Genomic DNA, 20,906 nt, shown 5'->3' with positions numbered 1-20,906 from the left:
TTTTGAAAACATTATTGACTTTAGACAAGTCATTTAATCCTTTGGATTTAAAAACCTCATTTGTGAAATAAGTAGGCTGGGGATGGAGGTTGGTAGATTAAAAGATAAAGCTGAAGTTTAAGAGGCAGAAAGTGGCTGTGAATTCCTGTTCTTTCATTCTGTCTTTATGACATTAGATCAGCAGTAATTTTCATTTCATCATCTAGAAAAGTGGGGGATAACATTTTCATCAAAGGCTTCATTCATATAATGAGAAATAAATAGATCATGCACTTATAGTACCTATTAAAACCCAGTAAGTGCTGAGGTCATTAGCACTAATCAATAACTAGACTTTTTTATTAATTAATCCAATATCCTATGTTAATACCCCATGGCCAATCTAAATTAAAATTTAATTATAAACTAAACTGACATATGAGAGAGTATGCTTTGACCTTCAGAATATTCAAATATGTACAGTTTAATGAAAAACATATCAAATTTTAAAGCTAATTTTATTAAACTGTTATCATAAGGAAGCTATTGAGCCCTGGCTGGATAGCTCATTTGGTTAGAGCGCAGTCCTAGTACACCAGTGTTGCAGCTTCAAAGCCTGGTCAGGACACATGCAAGAATCAACCAATGAATGCATAAAGTGAAACAAAAAACTGATGTTTTCCCCCCCTCTTTTTCTTATTCTCCCTAAAATCAAGAAATAAAAATTTAACAAAAAATGGAAGCTACTGAAATTGCCACTGCAATAAAACAGCCTTTTTTAGTTGGAATTGAATAGCAACAGAAGGCAGTCTCTTCAATTCTGTTTGCTTACATAACACACTTAGCCATTCTAAGGAGGGAATGCATGGACTTACTGGAGGAGGCACACTACAGACAGGGAGGTGTTGTCCACTGAAAACCACAGAGCATCCTGGGACCTGCTGTGTACTGCATGCAGGGATGTGCTGGCCTGTGCAGAGTGGAATCCCATGTGGTGCCACTGTTGTTACTGTGTAAGAAACAGGGACAGTGCCCTGATGGAGCTATTAGGAAAGAAAAATAAAATGTTAGAATTTTAGCGATTTGGATAAAACATCAACTATTAAAAATCAAAATATGGCCATTTATTGATTCTCCTCAGGTACACAGATTTTCACAATGTACTTCTCCAACAGTTTCAACTAAACTATTCTTTGTCATTGGATAGAAAAACTGTTTAAAGAGTAGTGTATGACGCTCACAGAACTAGGACTAAACTCTTCCTCCTAAAAGATAAATCCAGGAAAATAATGAATTGCTATATTAACTCTTCTCATCTGCTGAAAATTTTTCTAAAGCAAAAGCTTGGGAAAATGACAGTTTGCATCATCTAATACTTTGCCACATTCAACAGGAAAAAAAAGTTTAATTATAACTAGTGAAACAATAAAGAATAATATTTTAAAAGTTAAATAACATCCTTTTCTTTTGGTCAGTCTTATTCTCATCCTATGTGTATCCCAAGACAAACAATGTTCAAACACATCCTTCCACATTTTTATCCATGAGCATATAAACACATACAAATATGATTACCCATAAGCTATGTTTGTTTTTGTTTCTTAATAGAAACGAGATATTACCCTGCACCTTATTTTCCAATTAATATTACAAATATCTCTTCAAGTGACCTGAAGGCAATCCTTCTTTTTGATACTAGCCAGATATTTCAATTAAAATCACTAAACATAGTCCTATCATTTCTACACTAATGAACATTCAAATTGTTTCCAATCTTCTGCCAATACAAATACAATTATAAAAAATATTGTTGAACATATAACCTTACATATTACTAACTTCACTTATTTTAGAGGTATTACTGGGTAAAAGGATAAATGTATTTTAAACTTTTGCAAAAGGCTAGATGAAATACAATCCTAACACTAATAGGGCCTTTTCCCTAGCACCTCCACAAAAGGTAGATATACTAGGTGAAAAACAATTATTTCTTTTAATATTTTATATCTATTACTACATTATCATGTTCATTTGGTAGAACTTCCAACATAACATTAAAATAGATTGAGTAAAGTATCTCGGCAGTTGCTGATACCTCTCTCACCAATTAGGAAGGTTACTTGCTGTTAAGTTTTATTTATTGTATTTAAATTTTAACTGACTTCAGTATTTTTTGATAATTATATAATTATTTGACATAATTGTATATGGTTTTCCTTCTATTATTTGTTGATGTAATACGAATACTTTCATGTTAAACTCTCTTACTTGGGAATAAATCTTATTTGGTCATAGGTTATTCTTTTGCTACATTGCTAGCTTGTATTTCCTATTTGGTCATAGGTTATTCTTTTGCTACATTGCTAGCTTGTATTTCCTAAACATCCATTGAGAAATTCTTCCTATGTATTTGAGGGTATTTTCTAGTTTTGGGCCCCCCAAAAACTATCTTTATTTGCTTTAGTATTAAAATTACGCTAGCTTCATAAAATTATTACAAAAATTGTTTTAAGGGGGAAAAAAAGCCTGAAATTATTTGAATACTATTAAAATGAGTGTTCCTTGAAGGTTAGAAAAAACAGCTGGGAAGCCATCTATCTGGTCATTTTATGCCTTTTTAATGGTAATCTCTAATTAGCCTTCAAACTTTTATTTCCACCAGTAATTCCACTTTCCCTATTATTCTTGGGTCAATTTTTGAACTTCCTTTAAGTCCCACCCCCACTGGATTATACTATATATAAAATTTCATTATAATAGCTAATAATGAAATATAATAATATACTTAAGCACTTACCACTTGTACTAGTTGGAAGTGCTGAAAATGGATTAACTCTTAATTCTTCCAACACCTCCTTATGAAAAGGGTTATTTTGTTTTACAACTTAAGAAAATTCTTTAATCACACCCACTCTTCTTTACATTTGTCCTTTTCTCTTTAACCATGCTCACAGGAGGTATGCCACTTTTACACCAATTTTTCAAAGCACCAGGATCGGTTTTTCTTTTCTTTTTCTTTTCCCTAATGTAATGTAGGCCACAAAATAGTAGTGAACTATATGTTTAGTGATATAGCTCACTGTGGAGTGTGGTCTTTATTCTCCCAAATAGCTCAAGTTGGAGGATCGGTTTTTCTTTAAACTACTCTTAAAAATAGATTTCCCATATATTAATTTTCATTGTTTTTCCTGGTAACTTATTCTTTCCAATTCCTTTCTGTTTACTCTATTTTCTCCTAATTACTCAAGCAATTAGTTGAAATTTAAATTTTTCAATTTAAAAAATAAGTTTATAAAATTTTCTCACAGATTATTAAATTTAAAAAAAAATTTTCTCAGAGAATAGTTTTAAGAGTGTCCCACTAATTCTGCCATGAAGATTTTTAATTTTACTTATAATCTTGCCTCAAATCTGTGTCATTGTTTTTAAATCAATTTTTTAAACTTATGATTTATAATTTTTCAGATTATGACCATATAGAATGTGATCTGGAAAATCTTTTCTTTTTAGAAATTATGATGTGATCAGTTTTATAAGGTGTTTCATAAATGTAAAGGGAAAACTCAGTGGTAGACTGTCAGCCTGGCGTGTGGATGTTGTGGGTTCGATTCCCGGTCAGGGCACACAGAAGCAACCAACTGCTTCTCCACCCCTCCCGCTTTCACTTCTATCTCTCTCTTCCCTTCCTACAGCCATGGCTTGGTTGGAGCAAGCTGGCCCTGGACACTGAGGATGGCTCCATGGTCTCATCTCAGGTACTAAAATAATACGGTTGCTGTATAACAGCCCCAGATGGGCAGAACATCACTCCATAGGGGGCTTTCCAGGTGGATCCTGGTTGGGGGTGCATGTGGGAGTCTGTCTCTCTGCCTCCCCGCTTCTCACTTAAAAATTAAAAAAAAAAATTTAAGGAAAAAAAGAGAACATGACTGACAGAAAAATGGTATGTGAGAGAGAAAGGGAGAGGGAGAGAGATTTTGGAGAGATCGTATTTTCTTTCAGTTGTCAATATAAGGTATTTTCATTGCTTTTATCAACGACTGCATTAGATAAAAAATTGGAGGTTAGTCTACTTCCTTTGTAATACTCCTGTCTATAAACTTGCCAAGATTTTTTTCGTTATCTTTAAATTCAGCAACTTTAGATCAACACATTTAGACTTGTGTCTCTCTTGGCTTCAGAACGTCCACAGAAAGAAAATCATGCAATTTGGTCTTCACCCTCAGGCTTTGAAGACTGGCAAGACCGCCTCCACAGGTAGTCCCTTTCAGTTCCCAGAAGAAACTAAGCCTTGTACCTGTTATTTCTTTGGAGACCTATGGAAATGATGCACCCAGCTGTCTTGCCTACTAAATTACTCCAGAACTGGAAGGGGGAAATAGGGATATGTATTTAAACCACCAGCTGAACAAGTGGTATATCCTATTAATCCTCTCTCAGTCATTTCGAACCAACTACTACACAAAGTCATTACAAGTTTTCTTAACTTTGATCCTAGTTTTTAAAGGTCACCTTTATTCTAAGAAAGCTGTATAAAATTTATATTTTAATCCTTATGAAAAATGATGTATTGCTTCATATTAGGTAAAAAGTATTTCCTTTTAGGTAAAACTAAAAGAAATTTATAACTAAAACAACCTCAATAAACTGCCACCAACTTTTAGCATCTTTATTTCTTGGACATTTTGTTACTATACCTGATCATGTATGTCAACCATTACTGCATTCTGCTGGGGTGGATGAGCAGCAGGGTGTAACAGACGGGGCGATACATTCGGAGGGTGGAAGGCTCTAGGTTCCTCTATTGCTTGCTGCTGTGCATAAGGGAGATGGTGATAATTTTCATCTTGACTAATGGAATTATGTCTAGACAGACGATCCCTTCTTCCTCTCTGGCGTCTGACAGGAGGACTGTAACACATCAAATGTAGAAAAGGTCATTATGTTTACTGTTGTAATGCATCAGCATTCTGCGTTGCCTCTCTTTACAATTCATCAGTAATTTATGCTAAGGTAAGCTGAATATTAAATTGCTGTAGTTTCTAATCAGCTATAAAAACTTACAAATTTAGGTAGAATGTTTTTAAATTAAAATATAGTTAATATACAGGATTATCTGTATTCGTTTCAGGTACACAACAGTTCAACATTTAAACACCTATAGAAGTGATTACTATAGTCCAGTAACCATCTGACAATGTATAAGGCAATCATAATACTCTTTTTGTGATAGAGACAGAAATAGATACAGAGAGAGGGACAGATAGGGACAGACAGGGAGAGAAATGAGAAGCATCAATTCTTCACTCAATTTGGCACCTTAGTTGCTCATTGATTGCTTTCTCATATGTGCCTTGACCGGGAGACTCTAGCTGAGCCACAGACCTCTTGCTAAAGCCAGTGACCTTGGGCTAAAAGCCAGTGACCTTTGGGCTCAAGCCAGCGACCCTGGGTCTTCTGTGTCCCAGGTCTAACACTCTATCCACTGTGCCACTGCCTGGTCAAGTAATAATACTGTTGACTATAGTCCCTATTGCCGTACATCATATCTCTGTGACTTGATTTTTTTTAAGTGAGAGGAGGGGAAATAGACTCCCACATGCACCCTGACCATGATCTACCTGGCAACCTATCTGGGGCCAAAGTTCGAATCACACAAGCTATTCTAAGCACCCGTGGTCAATGCCTGAACCAACTTAGCCTTTGGCTGTGAGAGAGGAAGAGGGAGAGAAGGGGAAGAGAGAGGGGAAGAGAAGCAGATGGTTGTTTCTCATGTGTGCCCTGACCGGGGATTAAATCCAGGATGTCCTGTCCACATGCCCGGCTGATGCTCTATCCACTTCGCTAACCCACCAGGGCTTATTTGCTCATTCTTAAAGTGGACATTTGTATTTCTTATTCTCCTTCACCTTTCTTGCCCTTCATACTACTCCCTTCCCCTCTGGCAATCATCAGCTTACTACTTATATTACACACAGATATATACAGTGTATATATTTTCAAAAAATAACAAGAGGCTCTGGCCCATGGGCTCAGTGGTAGAGCATCAGCTCAGCATGTGGATGTCCCAGGTTCAATTCCAGATCAAGGCACACAGAAGTGCCCATCTGTTTCTCCATCCTCCCCCTCTTGCTTCTCTCTCTTTATCTCTCCCTCCTGCAGTGTGGCTCCATTGGAACAAGTTGGCCCCAGGCACAGAGGATGGCTCTATGGCCCTGCCTCAGGCTCTAAGAAGAGCTCAGTTAACAAAGAGCTTGGTTAATGAGCAACAAAGCAAGCCTCAGATAGGTAGAGCATCATCCCCTGGTGGGCTTGCTGGGTAGATCCTGGTCAAAGGGCATGCAGGAGTCTATCTCTGCCTCCCTTCCTCTCACTAAATGAATAGAAAACAAAAGCAAAAACAAAATTGGTATTCAGCACTGAAAGTATTTAGAAATCAATACCCCCTTTTTAAAAATTGTATAAAATTACTTTTTAAAGACAAATAGTTAAATATCAGTAATTTCATGGTTTAACCTATTATTTGTCCTCCCTTTATTTTACAAATATTATATTACAAAATTTAATCTGCATATATCTTGCCAGCACATATGTCTAGTGGGAACTTATGTTTGTCTATTTGGATACAACATACAGAAAGACATAGTTCCTATATGCCCAAAATGACGATTTTTAAAAATGAGTAGAAAATACATAAAATAACTAAAGAACATTTGTTGACAACTGCAAATAGTAACTGAGTAAAAGCTGAGAATGGAAATGATTGAGAGATAGTTTCAGCATAAGTATTTGATTAACATTGACTTTTTAGTTAAAATCTAGTCACTGAAGACCACTTTTACTATCCATGCACTAGTTATTTACATAGTTGAACATAAATTTGACAAGTTATTTTGAGTACTTCCATTTTCTACTCTGCCACGATTCCACAATTCATCTCCACTGCTTTTTCCATGGCTTAACACCAATAAATTAGAAAAAGCAGCAGGCCTCATTAAAATGTAGTTCATATTGGTAAAAGAGGCCAAAGAGTCCTTTTCTAGACACAGCTGCACATAGACAACTCAGCAACCTTTACTCAGGTCAGGTTACCTTTCTCTCAGTTGTCCCACTTTGCACCTCAAAATATGTTTCTTCTCACTCCCAACTGCTCAATCTTCAAGAGGACAAGGAACACTCCTTTGGGACATTACTCCTCAGTAGTGCTCCTGATACTATCCTCCATTCTTTTTTTTTTTTTTTTTTTAAGTTCTGATTGGTTTGAGAGATTTCTTATTTATTTTTATTATTATTATTCATTTTTAGAGAGGAGAGAGAGACAAGAGAGAGACAGAGAGAGAGAAGGGGGGAGGAGCTGTAAGCATCAACTCCCATATGTGCCTTGACCAGGCAAGCCCAGAGTTTCGAACCAGCGACCTCAGCATTTCCAGGTCAACGCTTTATCCACTGCGCCACCACAGGTCAGGCCTATCCTCCATTTTTGATCCATTAATTGCTTCTTTCATCTTTATTTTTAGCATATATCTTTTTGCATTTTTCCTACAAAACCTACATATTGTACTTCAATGAATTTAAGATGACATTGAACTTAAACTCACTTTTAAAACATTTTATTCTGAGATCATTTTAGCATAGTTTTTGCAAACATTTCAACCAGCTTTCCTTCATGCTAATATCTTCCATTAGCATAGAAAAATTACCAAAATTAAGAAATAAACCTCAGTATCACATTGTCAATTAAACAACAGGATGTACTGAGACTGTTTTTCCAAGAATGGCCCCTCATTCTCAAAATCCAAGGCAGGATCTCATTAATGAATTACAGTTGTCATGTCCATGACATTTACTCAGTCTTCCCTGACCTTGAAAGCTCTAACGCATAAACATTTACTCTTCAGAATGTCCCTCAGCCAGGGTTTGTCTGATGTTTTCTCATGATCTGTATGAGGTTTTGCATTACTAGACAGGAAACAGAGGTGATATGGCCTTTCACTGCATCAGAGCAAGGAGCACAGCACATCAATACACATCAGTAGAACATACTTATGTATCACTGGCCACTTGACTGCCAACACCCCTACTACAAAACCATTTTTCCCTTTGTAATTACTAATCTCCTTCTACTGAAAGTTTGCCAATAAATTTAGCATGCATGAACGAATCATCAGCAATCATTATAGTCTAATAGTGATTTTTCTATTCCCCTCATTTCACCTAAATGTATTAACTGAAATTCTAAAAGGAAGAGCTGTTGCTTCTCTCCCATTTGTCTACTCATTTATAATTAGTGTATGCTCAAGGATATTTATTCTTTTGGTTATAATACACACTATTGTTTTATTTTGTTCAAATTATTTCAACTTTGTCCAATGGGAGCATTTTCAGTTTGGCTCCTGAGCCCTTTCAATAAGTCCCCATCCTTTTAAGCACTTCCTTAATATCTGGCACCTTAATATGCTGCGGTTTATCTTATATTTTCCATACATCAGTTTTGGAATTAACCAGTTCTCCAAAGAGCCTTGGAACCTTTATTTGCAAAGTGGCTGATATTTTGAAGCCAGGTGTGCTCACTACTACATGGGAGTCATGTAACTGTTTCTAGTTTCTTTAAAAGCATACAACAAGAAATTTTATCTGTGCACACCAACTCATGTATTTACATATAACATATCTTTATATCTGTATGAATATTTTATTTTAATTCACTTGAAGATCTAATTGGCTTTAATTAAGTAATTCATAAATCCAGCAGCAAGCATTCCATATAGTTAGACAGGCACTTCCTTTGTAAAAATATTTTAAAGGACTGTTTTATGTATCACTAAAAAAAAGGAAAAAGTTGCCAATTAAACTATGTTGTAGGCTTGACCTGTGGTGGCACAGTGGATAAAGCATCAACCAGGACTGCAGCGATCACCGGTTTGAAACCCTGGGCTTGCCTGGTCAAGGCACATACGGGAATTGACACTTCCTGCTCCTCTCCACTTCTCTCTCTACTTTCTCTCTCTCTCTCCTTTCTCTATTGAATAAATAAAGTCTTTAAAAAGTCTTTACTCAGTGGGAGAGCATCGGCCCGGCATATGGAAGTCCCAGGTTCGATTCCTGGTCAGGGCACACAGGAGAAGCGCCCATCTGCTTTTCCACCCTTCCTCCTCTCCTTCCTCTCTCTCTCTCTCTTCCCCTCCTTCAGCCAAGGCTCCACTGGAGCAACATTGGCCCGGGCGCTGAGGATGGCTCCATGGCCTCCGCCTCAGATGCTAGAATGGCTCCAGCCGCACAGAGCAATGTCCCAGATGGGCAGAGCATTGCTCCCTGGTGGGCATGCCGGGTGGATCCTGGTTGGGTGCATGCAGGAGTCTGTCTGCTTCCCCGCTTCTAACTTCAGAAAAATAAACAACAACAGAAAAAAATGATGTATCATCAATTTTGAATCTTTGATGTTAAGATGTAAAACCTTCAAATCAAACAATATATATGCTCACATTGCTCTACTCCTGAAAAAAGACTCAATCAACTCACAAACTGTTAAGGGCACCTTTAAAAACTGTTTTATTCAGTTGTTATAACTTCCTCTCACTTCCCTACTCAAAAATAATTTCAGTAGCTCTCAAACCAAACACAAATTAAGATTCAAGCCCTTTAGCTCATCAGTTAAGAGCAATGTCCTGAAACAACATTGCAGGTTCGAAACCCGGTCAGGGCACACAGAAAAAGCAACCAATGAATGTGCCACTGGGTGGTACAACAAATGAATGCCTTCCTTCCATTCCCCCCCCCCCCTCTTCCATTCTCTGTCTCTGAAAAAAAAAAGAATAAAAAGAGCTCTGGCTGGATAGCTGGGTTGGTTGAAGCTCAAAGGTTGCAGGTTCGATTCTCTAGACAGGGAACTTACAGGAGCAGCTTTATGTTCCTGTCTCTCTCTAAATGAATGCATGCATGCATGAATGAATGAATCCAAGTACATGTGCTGACATGTAAGTATCTTTACGATTTTGGTCCCTATCTTTCCTGACTTGCTTCTCATTAAATGTTATGAATGTCTTTGTGTTAGAACATTTAGAAAGAATTATTAGAAAAAAAGAAATAGTGATAAAAGGTGGACAAATATTCTTTCAGTTGACTTTACACTGGTGATGGATACTTATTTTGTCATTTTGTTTTAGGTATATCACTTGTAAACAGTGCAAAGCTGTACCCTCCCATCTTTTGTTGGATTGCATTTTCATTTTGTGACAGAGAGAGAAACAGAGAGAGGAACAGATAGGGACAGACAGGAAGTGAGAGAGATGAGAAGCATCAATTCTTCATTGCAGCTCCTTAGTTGTTCATTGATTGCTTTCTCATGTATGCTTAGACCGGGGTGCTACAGCAAAACGAGTGACCCCTTGCTCAAGCCAGCAACCTCGGGGTTTCGAACCTGGGTCCTCTGTGTCCCAGTCCAATGCTCTATCCATTATGCCACCACCTGTTCAGGTGGATTGCATTTTCTATGTATGTTGTTTATTTGTTTCATTGTGTGAAAGTTATACACTCTAGTTCTATTATTCTAGTGATTTATCATTAAAATTTTAAACACATTGTTCCTTCCACTTTTTAAAAAACATCTAGATTTACTCAGTATTAGTAAGGGGAAAAAATGAAAATGCACTATTTTTCTCTGCTCTGCCCCATCTCATGGTCAGCACTTTTCTGTATTTCTCTTTTTAAATCTTACTTCTTGCATTTATTCTTCTGCTTTCTGCACAGACTACAACATTTACTAATTCTTTCAGGGAGGACCTTACTGGTCAATTTTGTCTCTGTTTGAAATGCTTTTATATTTTGGCTTTATACTTAAATGATAACCAGCTAGTCGAACTCAAAGTTGATGTACGTTCTGAAATTTCACCAATATCTTGGCTCAACGTGTAGTCTTCCTTCAATTCTGGAAGCTGAGTTGTATTATTATTTTTAAAATTCTTTCTTCTTATTGTCTCCGTCTAAAAATACTGGACATATGAAGTGATGGCTCCATGTCTATATAAACATTTTCCCACATTTTCCATTTTGCCTTTTTACACTACATTCTGGGAACATTCTTCCACTTGATTTTCCAGAAATGAAAACACTTATTTTTGCCCACATAGTGATTTTTTAATTTTACCAACCAAGTTGAATTTTATCATCAATCTCCTCTTGCACCTTTTTCATGTTACACTTAAGACTACTCTGTTCGCTCTGTTTCTTCAAGTTCTTTGTTTTACTGAATTTAGTGCCCTTCTTTCAAACTGCTGGTTTTCCTCAAAGGTTTGGTGATTTGCTTTTTGTGTGCTCATCTTTGTATTTAAAATAAGGCTAGACTGTTGTTAAATACTGTATCTGTTTGCAGAGCCTGCTTCTGGAAGAGTGTCTTGCAGTTAAGCTTATAGCTAGCCTACAAGAACGTATTAAAGGGAGAATGGAGTGAGGAGACAACACACTGCAAGGCAGAATACAGGCCTACTGGTAGCTAGTACTCTAGGTAAATGCTTCCCCAACCTGGCCTTTGTGTTACCATGAATGCAGAGCATAATACTTCTCTTCAATTTGGGAACCCATAGCTAGTTACTACTATCATGCACACAGGTATTTCTGGCACTCCCATTCTAGTCCAGAGCATATCCTGTAACCTAACAAGTGTACTCCTAGGCTTTTTTTTTCACCCCCTGCATGAGTGAATGTGTGTGTGTGTGGGGGGGAGATTTGAGAAGTATCAACTTGTAGTTGCATCACTTAGTTGTTCACTGGCTGCTTGTCATACATGCCTTGATGGGGCGGGAAGGGTGCTCTAGCTGAGCCAGTGACCCCTTGACTGAAGCCAGCGACCGTGGGCTCAAGCCAGTGACCATAGGATCATGTCCACGATCTCACACTCAAGCCAGTGACCTTGTGCTCAAGCTGGTGACCTCAGGGTTTCAAACCTGGGACTTCAGTGTCCAAGGTTGATGCTCTACCCACTGCGCCACCACCAGTCTGGCTGTACTCCTAGGCTTATATCATAATAAAATATTTGCTCATGTACACCAAGAGATGTGTACATAAAGGTTCCTAATAGCACTCTTTCTAATATTAAGAAACTGGGCATAATCATTATCCAATAATAGATGGATACCTAAATTATGATACATTAATAGAAAAGACTTTTATCACAGTAAAAATAAATGAACTACTGCTACACACATTGAAAACATAATGTAGCCCTGGCTAGTTGGCTCAGCGGTAGAGCATTGCCTTGGCGTGCGGAAGTTCTGGGTTTGATTCCTGGCCAGGACACACAGGAGAGGTGCCGATCTGCTTCTCTACCCCTGCCCCTTTCCTTCCTTTCTTTCTCTCTCTCTCTCTCTCTCTCTCTCTCTCTCTCTCTCTTCCTTTCCGGCAGCCAAGGCTCCATGGGAACAAAGTTGGCCAGGGCGCTGAGGATGGCTCCATGGCCTTTGCCTCAGGTGCTAGAATGGCTCCAGTTGCAATGGAGCATCGCCCCCTGGTTGGCATGCCAGGTGGATCCCAGTCAGGCACATGCAGGAGTCTGTCTCTCTGCCTCCCTGCTTCTCACTTCAGAAAAATACAAAAATACAAAAAAAGAAAAGAAAACATAATGTTTATTAAACAAAGTCAAAAAATACATTTAAATGAAAATAAAACAATAAAAAACCTAAATTATATTATTTTAGAATACATTCATAGGTATTACAAAGTATTAACAAGGGAAGGTGACAAATCATAGGAAGGAAGAAGGGGTCTTTTTGAGATATTAACAATATCCTATTATAACCTAAGTCCGTGATGGCGAACCTTTTTATAAAAACTGCCCACTTTTACAGTGCTGGTCAACCTGGTCCCTGGGCAGTTGTGTATAGGCATTGTGTATACTGTGTGTGATTATTTTAAGTGTGTACCTGTTTTACACGTTCTTCTGAATATACAACATATTTTACCATAAAATAGGAAAAGATTACAGCTGGTGCTCAGGCTGTATTCACTCACACTTATTTAACAGCTATAAAATATTTTACCTGTTTGACATATTATTATTTTACTTAAACATTCTCATGTAATTGGGTAATAATGCACCCACCAGATAATGTAAAAGGCTTAGTGTTTCAATAGAATATAGCTCAGAAACAGGTTTATTCTGTCTCATTTGGAACAAAAAATGGTGCTTTTAAGACTCTCTCAGTATTTCTTTTTAAGGAGAGAGAGGGAGAGGGGGAGACACACAGGAAGGGAGAGAGATGAGAAGCATTAAATCACAACACTTTAGTTGTTCATTGACTGTTTTCTCATAATGTGCCTTGATTCCAGCCAAGCCAGTGACCCCTTGCTCAAACCAATAATCCTGCGCTCAAGCTGGTGAGCCTGCACTCAAGCCAGATGAGCCAAAGCTCAAGTAGGAACCTCAAGGTTTCAAACCTGAGTTCCTCAGTGTCCCAGGCTGATGTTCCATCCACTGTGTCACTGCCTGGTCAGGCAAGACCCCTTCAGTATTGTTTCCCAGGGCTGCCATTAACAAAATATCACAGACTAGGAGGTATAAACACAACAGAAATTTATTTTCTCATAGTTCTGAAGACTAAAAGCCCAAGATCAACAAGGTGCCAGCCAGCACAGTTAGTTTCTGACAAGAGCTCTCTTCCTGGTTTGCAAAGGGCTACCTTCTCACTGTGTCCTCACATGCCCAACCCAGTAAATTCACTGATGTCTCTTCTTATAAGGACATTAATCCTCTTGGATCAAGGTCTCATCCTTGTATCTCATGCAACTTTAATTACTTCCTCAGAGGCACCATTTCTGAATATAGCCACACTGGGGGTTAAGGCTTCAACATATTTTGAGGAGACACAAACATTCCATCTATAAAACTTTCCTAACACAAGATTAACAATATTTCTTAGACTATAAACAACCTGGACATGCAGACAGTTGTCTCACGCTAAAGATGCACTACTTTCATGGAAGAATAAATGTATGACCCTAGACAACAACCAAAGAAGCTCAGAAAGAAATGGATTCCCCGAGGAAGGAAAGGCAAAGGCCAAGTGCAATGAAAGAGAGACCACTAAGAGTTGAATTAAACCTCAATCACTCTTCATACTACAGATTCCACACTTTGATAAGAAACATAATCACTTGCCCAACTGCCTTTAGATCTAACATAGCAGTCTAATTTTGTAAAAATGTTTTTCATGTTTAAGTGTAAAAGTACAAATGTGTTGATATGCTTATAAAATGCTTACAGGAAAAAAAAAACTCACAAATCCACCAATGGAAGAATATTTAAGAAATAAATTGTAATGAACGAACCTTCTTCTATTGCGTGCAGGTGTATTGCATCGTTCCCCTGAGAAATGATGTTGACTTGGTCGAACTGAAGGGGGCTGCCTATTTGATGTCATCTCCCATGGTCGCATTGGTGGTGAGGGAGCTGGTGATGCTGATGTATAATCAAAGACTGAATGAGAGAGGCGCTGTCTCTTGGGACTTGGACTATCTTCACTCTGCCAATGCAACAAAAATCAGTCAACTGAGTAAGAAATTTTTAAAAGATTTTACATTACTGTTTATGCACAGGTGTTTAAATATATTTACCCTCAAGTGTAAAGAAGGGGGGAAATATGCTATTAACTGAAATTAAATAACTTTAAAGAAAATGATGCTGGGAGGGGCGGCGGAGGAAGGAGGGAAATGTACAGTAAATATCAAATAAAGAATAAACTGTTTCTTACAAATCATCATAAAATTCAACAGGTAACAACATACAAGGTATATAGAACAGGGCAATAGCAATCAATGGTACTTGACCATCTCTTTAAAACCCTCATTCAACTGAGAAATTCCTCTTTGTTCTCCCACCAATTAACAGTTGCTCTTTTAGGAACCAATTCTTAGCTGAGAGATCAATTTAGGAGGGGGAGTACAATTTAAGTAGCCCTTATTGATTCAAAACCACAGTCCCCTGCATCCTTATTTCTGTTAAGGCCATTTCATTTAATTTCTTTAATAAAAGTTGCCAGGATAAAATAAAATTTATATAAAACAAAAAGAAATAGTCAACTGATCTCGATCAGCAATATTCAACCACTGGTCAAGAGGGCACAGTTGTGTGCTGCAAGAATTTTTAAAACATTCAGGCAGGGACACTGAACCTTTTTCCCTTAGACTGTCAAATTAAAAAATGACAACAGCCAACACAACAACAGCTGTCCAGTGTGAAAGAATCAAAATTATGTATTATATTTTTTGCTGAGCTAACAAAAAAATATATATGTTGGTATATGTTGGTGTGCTGCAGAATTTTAGTAATTTATGTGTGCCATGAGATGAAAAAAGTTGAAAAATTGCTGATCTAGATCATCACTTCTCAACTAGAATGAATGTCACAGCATTTTCGGAAAGACATGAAGTTTCAGGTAGATCATGGATATGATGGATAATTCAAAACTTACATATGTTACATACCGGCACATAATCTCAACCTTTCAAAGGTTAGAGCACTGCTTACTAGCTATATAATTCGTATTCACGTAATTGAATTAACTCTCCAGGAGTTCCCAAACTCAATATCCCACTTGAGCCTCAACAAAACTGTGAAAATTACAAGCTTAACTGAAAGTCCGATGAGGGCTATGTGCTTCCTAAGAGAACCTCTCCTATCTCCAATCTACTCCTGCAAGTTCTAATTATTTGGGTATCATAGCACTTTTGACTATAAAATAACTGGTACCCACTGCTATCACTAAAATCATGTTAGAATATTAGCTGAAGCATATATGGTGCTACATACTACATTAGATTTTAAGAGATAACATAAAACACAACAACTGACTAAACTGATAGAAAAGAAGCAAACTACTAAATGGTTATTTTTGATCATTCCAAGTTTTTTTTGTTGTTGTTGTTTTTTTACAGAGACATAGAGAGAGGGATAGATAGAAACAGACAGGAATGGAGAGAGATGAGAAGCATCAATCATCAGTTTTTCGTTGCAACACCTTAGCTGTTCATTGATTGCTTTCTCGTATGTGCCTTGACCGTGGGCCTTCAGCAGACCGAGTAAACCCTTGCTTGAGTCAACAACCTTGGGTCCAAGCTGCTGAGCTTTTGCTCAAACCAGATGAGCCCATGCTGGCAACCTCGGGGTCTAGAACCTGGGTCCTCCACATCCCAGTCTGACGATCTATCCACTGTGCCACTGCCTGGTCAGCCCATATCAAGTATTTTAACATAGGTATTCCAAAAACATAATTTTCCTTCTATATTTAAAAATGTTATTTCAAATTTGTCATATTAACTAAAATAAGTTTTAAGAACTATATACAAATAAATGCTTTTTTATAACTTTTGACACTTAACTTTTCTCCCTACATTTAATAGTGCTATTAAAGTGTTCTTGGTTTTACCCTCTGATTTTAGTAAGAAAATCAGTTATGTTCTGATAATCCTAAAACTTAAAGAAAATATGAAATAATGATAAAATTTAGATATTTTGATTAAAACAAAAGGGAAGGAGAAGACAAGATGGCAATAGAGTAGGTGGACGTACCAACTCCCACCTCCCAGAACCAAAGTGGATTACAAACTAATTTTAAGAACTATCATCTAGAAAAACCAACTTTGGAGTAACTAAGAGGACTCTTCAACCAAGGAACACTGAAGAAGCCGCACCAAGACTGGTAGGAAAAGGCCCTGGCAGGTTGGCTCAGCGGTAGAGTGTCGGCCTGGTGTGCGGGGGACCCAGGTTCGATTCCCGGCCAGGGCACATAGGAGAAGCACCCATTTGCTTCTCCATCCCCCCTTCCTCTCTGTCTCTCTCTTCCCCTCCCGCAGCCAAGGCTCCATTGTAGCAAAGATAGCCCAGGCGCTGGGGATGGCTCCTTGGCCTCTGCCCCAGGCACTAGAGTGGCTCTGGTCGCGGCAGAGCGATGCCCTGGAGGGGCAGAGCGCCGTCCCTGGTGGGCGTGCCGGGTGGATTCCGGTCAGGCACATGCGGGAGTCTGTCTGTCTCTCCCCGTTTCCAGCTTCAGAAAAATACCAAAAAAAAAAAGACTGGTAGGAAAAGCGGAAATGCGGAGAGGGCTGCCCAGCTCCCCGGAGCAAACGGCAGCCGGGAGAGACTCGGTGACAGGAAGTGAGTTTAGCAGAGAGGGGAGGGTCCTGAATCCTAGGAACAAAGATGCAGAGAAAGCATTTGATAAAATCCAGCACCCATTCATTATCAAAACTCTCAGCAAAGTGGGAATACAGGGAACATACCTCAACATGATAAAGGCTATCTATGACAAACCCACAGCCAACATCATACTCAATGGGCAAAAATTAAAAGCAATCCCCTTAAGATCAGGAACAAGGCAGAGGTGCCTCCTTTCACCACTCTTATTCAACATAGTTCTGGAAGTCCTAGCCACAGCAATCAGACAAGAAAAAGAAATAAAAGGCATCCAAATTGGAAAAGAAGTAAAACTATCGTTATTTGCAGATGATATGATATTGTATATAGAAAACCCTAAAGTCGCAGTCAAAAAACTACTAGACCTGATAAATGAATTCAGCAAGGTGGCAGGATATAAAATTAATACTCAGAAATCAGAGGCATTTTTATACACTAACAATGAACTGTCAGAAAGAGAAATTAAGGAATCAATTCCCTTTACCATTGCAACCAAAAAAATAAAGTATCTAGGAATAAATTTAACCAGGGAGATTAAAGACTTGTACTTGGAAATCAGAGAAGATACAAACAAGTGGAAGCATATACCGTGCTCATGGTTAGGAAGAATAAACATCATTAAAATGTCTATATTACCCAAAGCAATTTATAAATTCAATGCAATACCGATTAAAATACCAATGACTTACTTCAAAGATATAGAACATATATTCCAAAAATTTATATAGAACCAAGGAACACGAATAGCCTCAGCAATCTTGAAAAGGAAGAATAAAGTGGGAGGTATCACACTTCCGAATATCAAGTTATATACTATAAGGTCATTGTACTCAAAACAGCCTGGTACTGGCATAAGAACAGGCATATAGATCAGTGGAACAGAACTGAGAACCCAGAAATAAACCCACACCTTTATGGACAACTGATATTTGACAAAGGAGGTAAGAGCATACATTGGAGTAAAGACAGCCTCTTCAACAAATGGTGTTGGGAAAATTGGATAGCTACCTGCAAAAAAATGAAACTAGACCACCAACTTACACCATTCACAAAAATCAACTCAAATGGATAAAAGACATAAATGTAAGCTATGAAACCATAAGCATCTTAGAAGAAAACACAGGCAGTAAACTCTCTGACATTTCTCGCAGCAATATATTTGCCAATTTGTCTCCACAGGCAAGTGAAATAAAAGGATAAACAAATGGGACTGTATCAAACTAAAAAGCTTCTGCACAGCTAAAGACAATAAGAACAGAATAAAAAGACAAACTACACAATGGGAGAATATATTTGACAATGTGTCTGATAAGGGGTTAATAACCAAAATTTATAAAGAACTTGTAAAACTTAATACCAGGAAGACAAACAATCCAATCCAAAAATGGGCAAAAGAAATGAATAGACACTTCTCCAAAGAGGACATATAGATGGCCAATTAGGCATATGAAAAAATGCTCAGCATCACTAATCATTAGAAAAATGCAAATTAAAACCACAATGAGATATCACCTCACACCAGTCAGAATGGCGCTCATCAACAAAACAGCACAGAATAAGTGCTGGCGAGGATGTGGAGAAAAGGGAACCCTCCTGCACTACTGGTGGGAATGCAGAATGGTGCAGCCACTGTGGAAAACAGTATGGAGATTCCTCAAAAAATTAAAAATCGAACTGCCTTTTGACTCAGCTATCCCACTGTTAGGAATATTCCCCAAGAACACCACAGCACTGTTTGAAAGGAAGAAATGCACCCCCATGTTTATGGCAGCACTGTTCACAATAGCGAAGATCTGGAAACAGCCCAAGTGTCCGTCAGAGGACAAGTGGATTAAAAAGCTTTAGTACATATATACTATGGAATACTACTCAGCCATAAGAAATGATGACACGGGATCATTTACAACAACATGGATGAACCTTGATAACATTATACTGAGTGAAATAAGTAAATCAGAAAAAACTAAGAACTATATGATTCCATACATAGGTGGGACATAAAAATTAGACTCAGAGACATGGACAAGAGTGTGGGGGTTACAGGGTGGGGGGGAGGGGAGGGGCACAAAGAAAACCAGTTAGAAGGTGACGGAAGACAACTGGACTTTGGGTGATGGGAATGCAGCATAAGCAAATGTCAAAATAACCTAGAGCTGTTTTCTCTGAACATACGTACCCTGATTTATCAATGTCACCCATTAAAATTAATAATAATAAAAAAAGAATTTGTTTCAGGGCTAATTCAGGCAGTTAGAAGAATAATATAAGGATGCTAATTCTGCTTCTCAGGCCACATCCTGCAAAAGGGGCCCCAAGAAAATTGGTGATTTGGCTCCTCTGATTTTGCCAATTGGATTAAAAAAAAATAGGTCAGGAATGCCCTGAAGTGGAACTAACAATACAAGGGCATAAATTTAAAGGACTTTTAGATACTGGAGCTGATGTATCTGTTATTGCTAAGCTACTTTGGCCTCCTCCTTGGCCCACTCATGCAGCAGCCACAGAATTACAAGGTATAGGGCAGAATAAATCCCCTCAACAAAGTTCTAGTTTTTTATATTGGGAAGATTAAGAAGGTCATTCTGGATTTTTTAAGCCTTATGTGCTCCCTGGATGGCCAGTTAATTTGTGAGGTAGAGATGCTTTGAAAAATACGGGAGTGTTGCTTGTCAGTCCTAATGGTTTAGTCAGTACTCAGATGCTTGACCGGGGATTTTCTGCCCACTAAAGGACTAGGGAAAGAACAGCGAGGAATTCTCACCCCCATAGAAATGGCACCCAATACCAGAAGGTGTGGATTAGGATATCAAAATTTAGCATAGGGGCCTTGGTAGCTCCTGCTACCCCAATAATGCATTGTGCAGACCCAATTACTTGGAAATCAGATAATCCTGTATGGGAAGACCAATGGCCCCTTTCTCAGGAGAAACTTAGGGCAGCTGCTCGATTGGTACAAGAGCAGCTACAGCTTGGGCACATTGAACCATCTAATAGCCCATGGAATACACTTCCATATTTTGATCTTGTCGCCTCCTTGATTATCAAGGGGCATAGGCGACCCTTACAGCTTATAGGTTTTGAGCCTCAAAGTTATTGTTGTTCCTTTTTTTCAAAGGATCAACAACAATGGCTCTGGGAAACTTCCACTAAATGGCAAATTGCTTTTGCAAATCAATGGACAACTTTATATTGAAACAGTCAACTTAAAATCAGCTCAAAGACTAGAATTATATGCCATTATCATAGCTTTTCAGCATTTGCCATATTCCTCCTTTAATCTATATAGACAGCAAATATTTACTTATGATTGTTTCCACTATAAAGACTGCTGTCTTAGGGACAACTGCGGATGAACTGGTTCAGCAGTTCCTCCTTCTTCAAAGACTTGTATGTCAACATAAAGCTCCATGTTTTATAGGACATACTTGAGCTTACTACATGCTCCCTGGAGCTTTAGCACAAGGGAATGCCCTTGTTGATCAAGCTACCCAAAAGAAAATTATTTGGAGCAACCATGACAGATCGAACAATTCAGTCTCATACTACTCATCACCAGAATGCTGCAGCCCTGTGTAAACAGCTTCAACTTTCTCAGGAAGCAGCACGGCAGATTGGTAAATCCTGTCCAAGGTGTCCTACACTACAATCTGTCCCTCTATTTGGAGTTAACCCTCAAGGACTCCTATCAGGACAACTTTGGCAAATGGAGGTTACTCATATACTTTCATTTGGCAAACAGCCCTAT

At 38.2% G+C, this 20,906-nt stretch overlaps 2 protein-coding genes and 1 non-coding gene across 14 annotated transcripts in view; all 3 read right to left on the bottom strand.

Annotated features, from left to right (window-relative positions):
- The window catches only part of RNF38 (ring finger protein 38), a 153,474-nt gene that overhangs the window by 19,627 nt on the left and 112,941 nt on the right, over positions 1–20,906 (bottom strand). For 11 of the 12 annotated variants that reach the window (XM_066256759.1, XM_066256761.1, XM_066256762.1 and 8 more), the window contains 3 exons: positions 14,299–14,492; positions 4,677–4,890; positions 855–1,022 (listed from right to left, as the gene is read on the bottom strand). In XM_066256759.1, coding sequence (XP_066112856.1) covers positions 855–1,022; positions 4,677–4,890; positions 14,299–14,492 — 576 coding nt within the window. The remainder of the gene's footprint in view (positions 1–854; positions 1,023–4,676; positions 4,891–14,298; positions 14,493–20,906) is intronic. The other variant, XM_066256770.1, reaches the window with a different exon arrangement.
- The window catches only part of GNE (glucosamine (UDP-N-acetyl)-2-epimerase/N-acetylmannosamine kinase), a 153,758-nt gene that overhangs the window by 121,487 nt on the left and 11,365 nt on the right, over positions 1–20,906 (bottom strand). The gene's annotated exons all lie outside the window — the stretch shown is intronic.
- Positions 3,009–3,152, bottom strand: LOC136327486 (small nucleolar RNA SNORA4). The gene has a single exon (XR_010729689.1). It is a non-coding gene; the product is annotated as a small nucleolar RNA SNORA4 (small nucleolar RNA).

The sequence above is a fragment of the Saccopteryx bilineata genome, chromosome 2, assembly GCF_036850765.1.
Source record: "Saccopteryx bilineata isolate mSacBil1 chromosome 2, mSacBil1_pri_phased_curated, whole genome shotgun sequence".
Taxonomy (NCBI): Eukaryota; Metazoa; Chordata; class Mammalia; order Chiroptera; family Emballonuridae; genus Saccopteryx; species Saccopteryx bilineata.
This window is presented reverse-complemented; position numbering and strand designations above follow the sequence as displayed.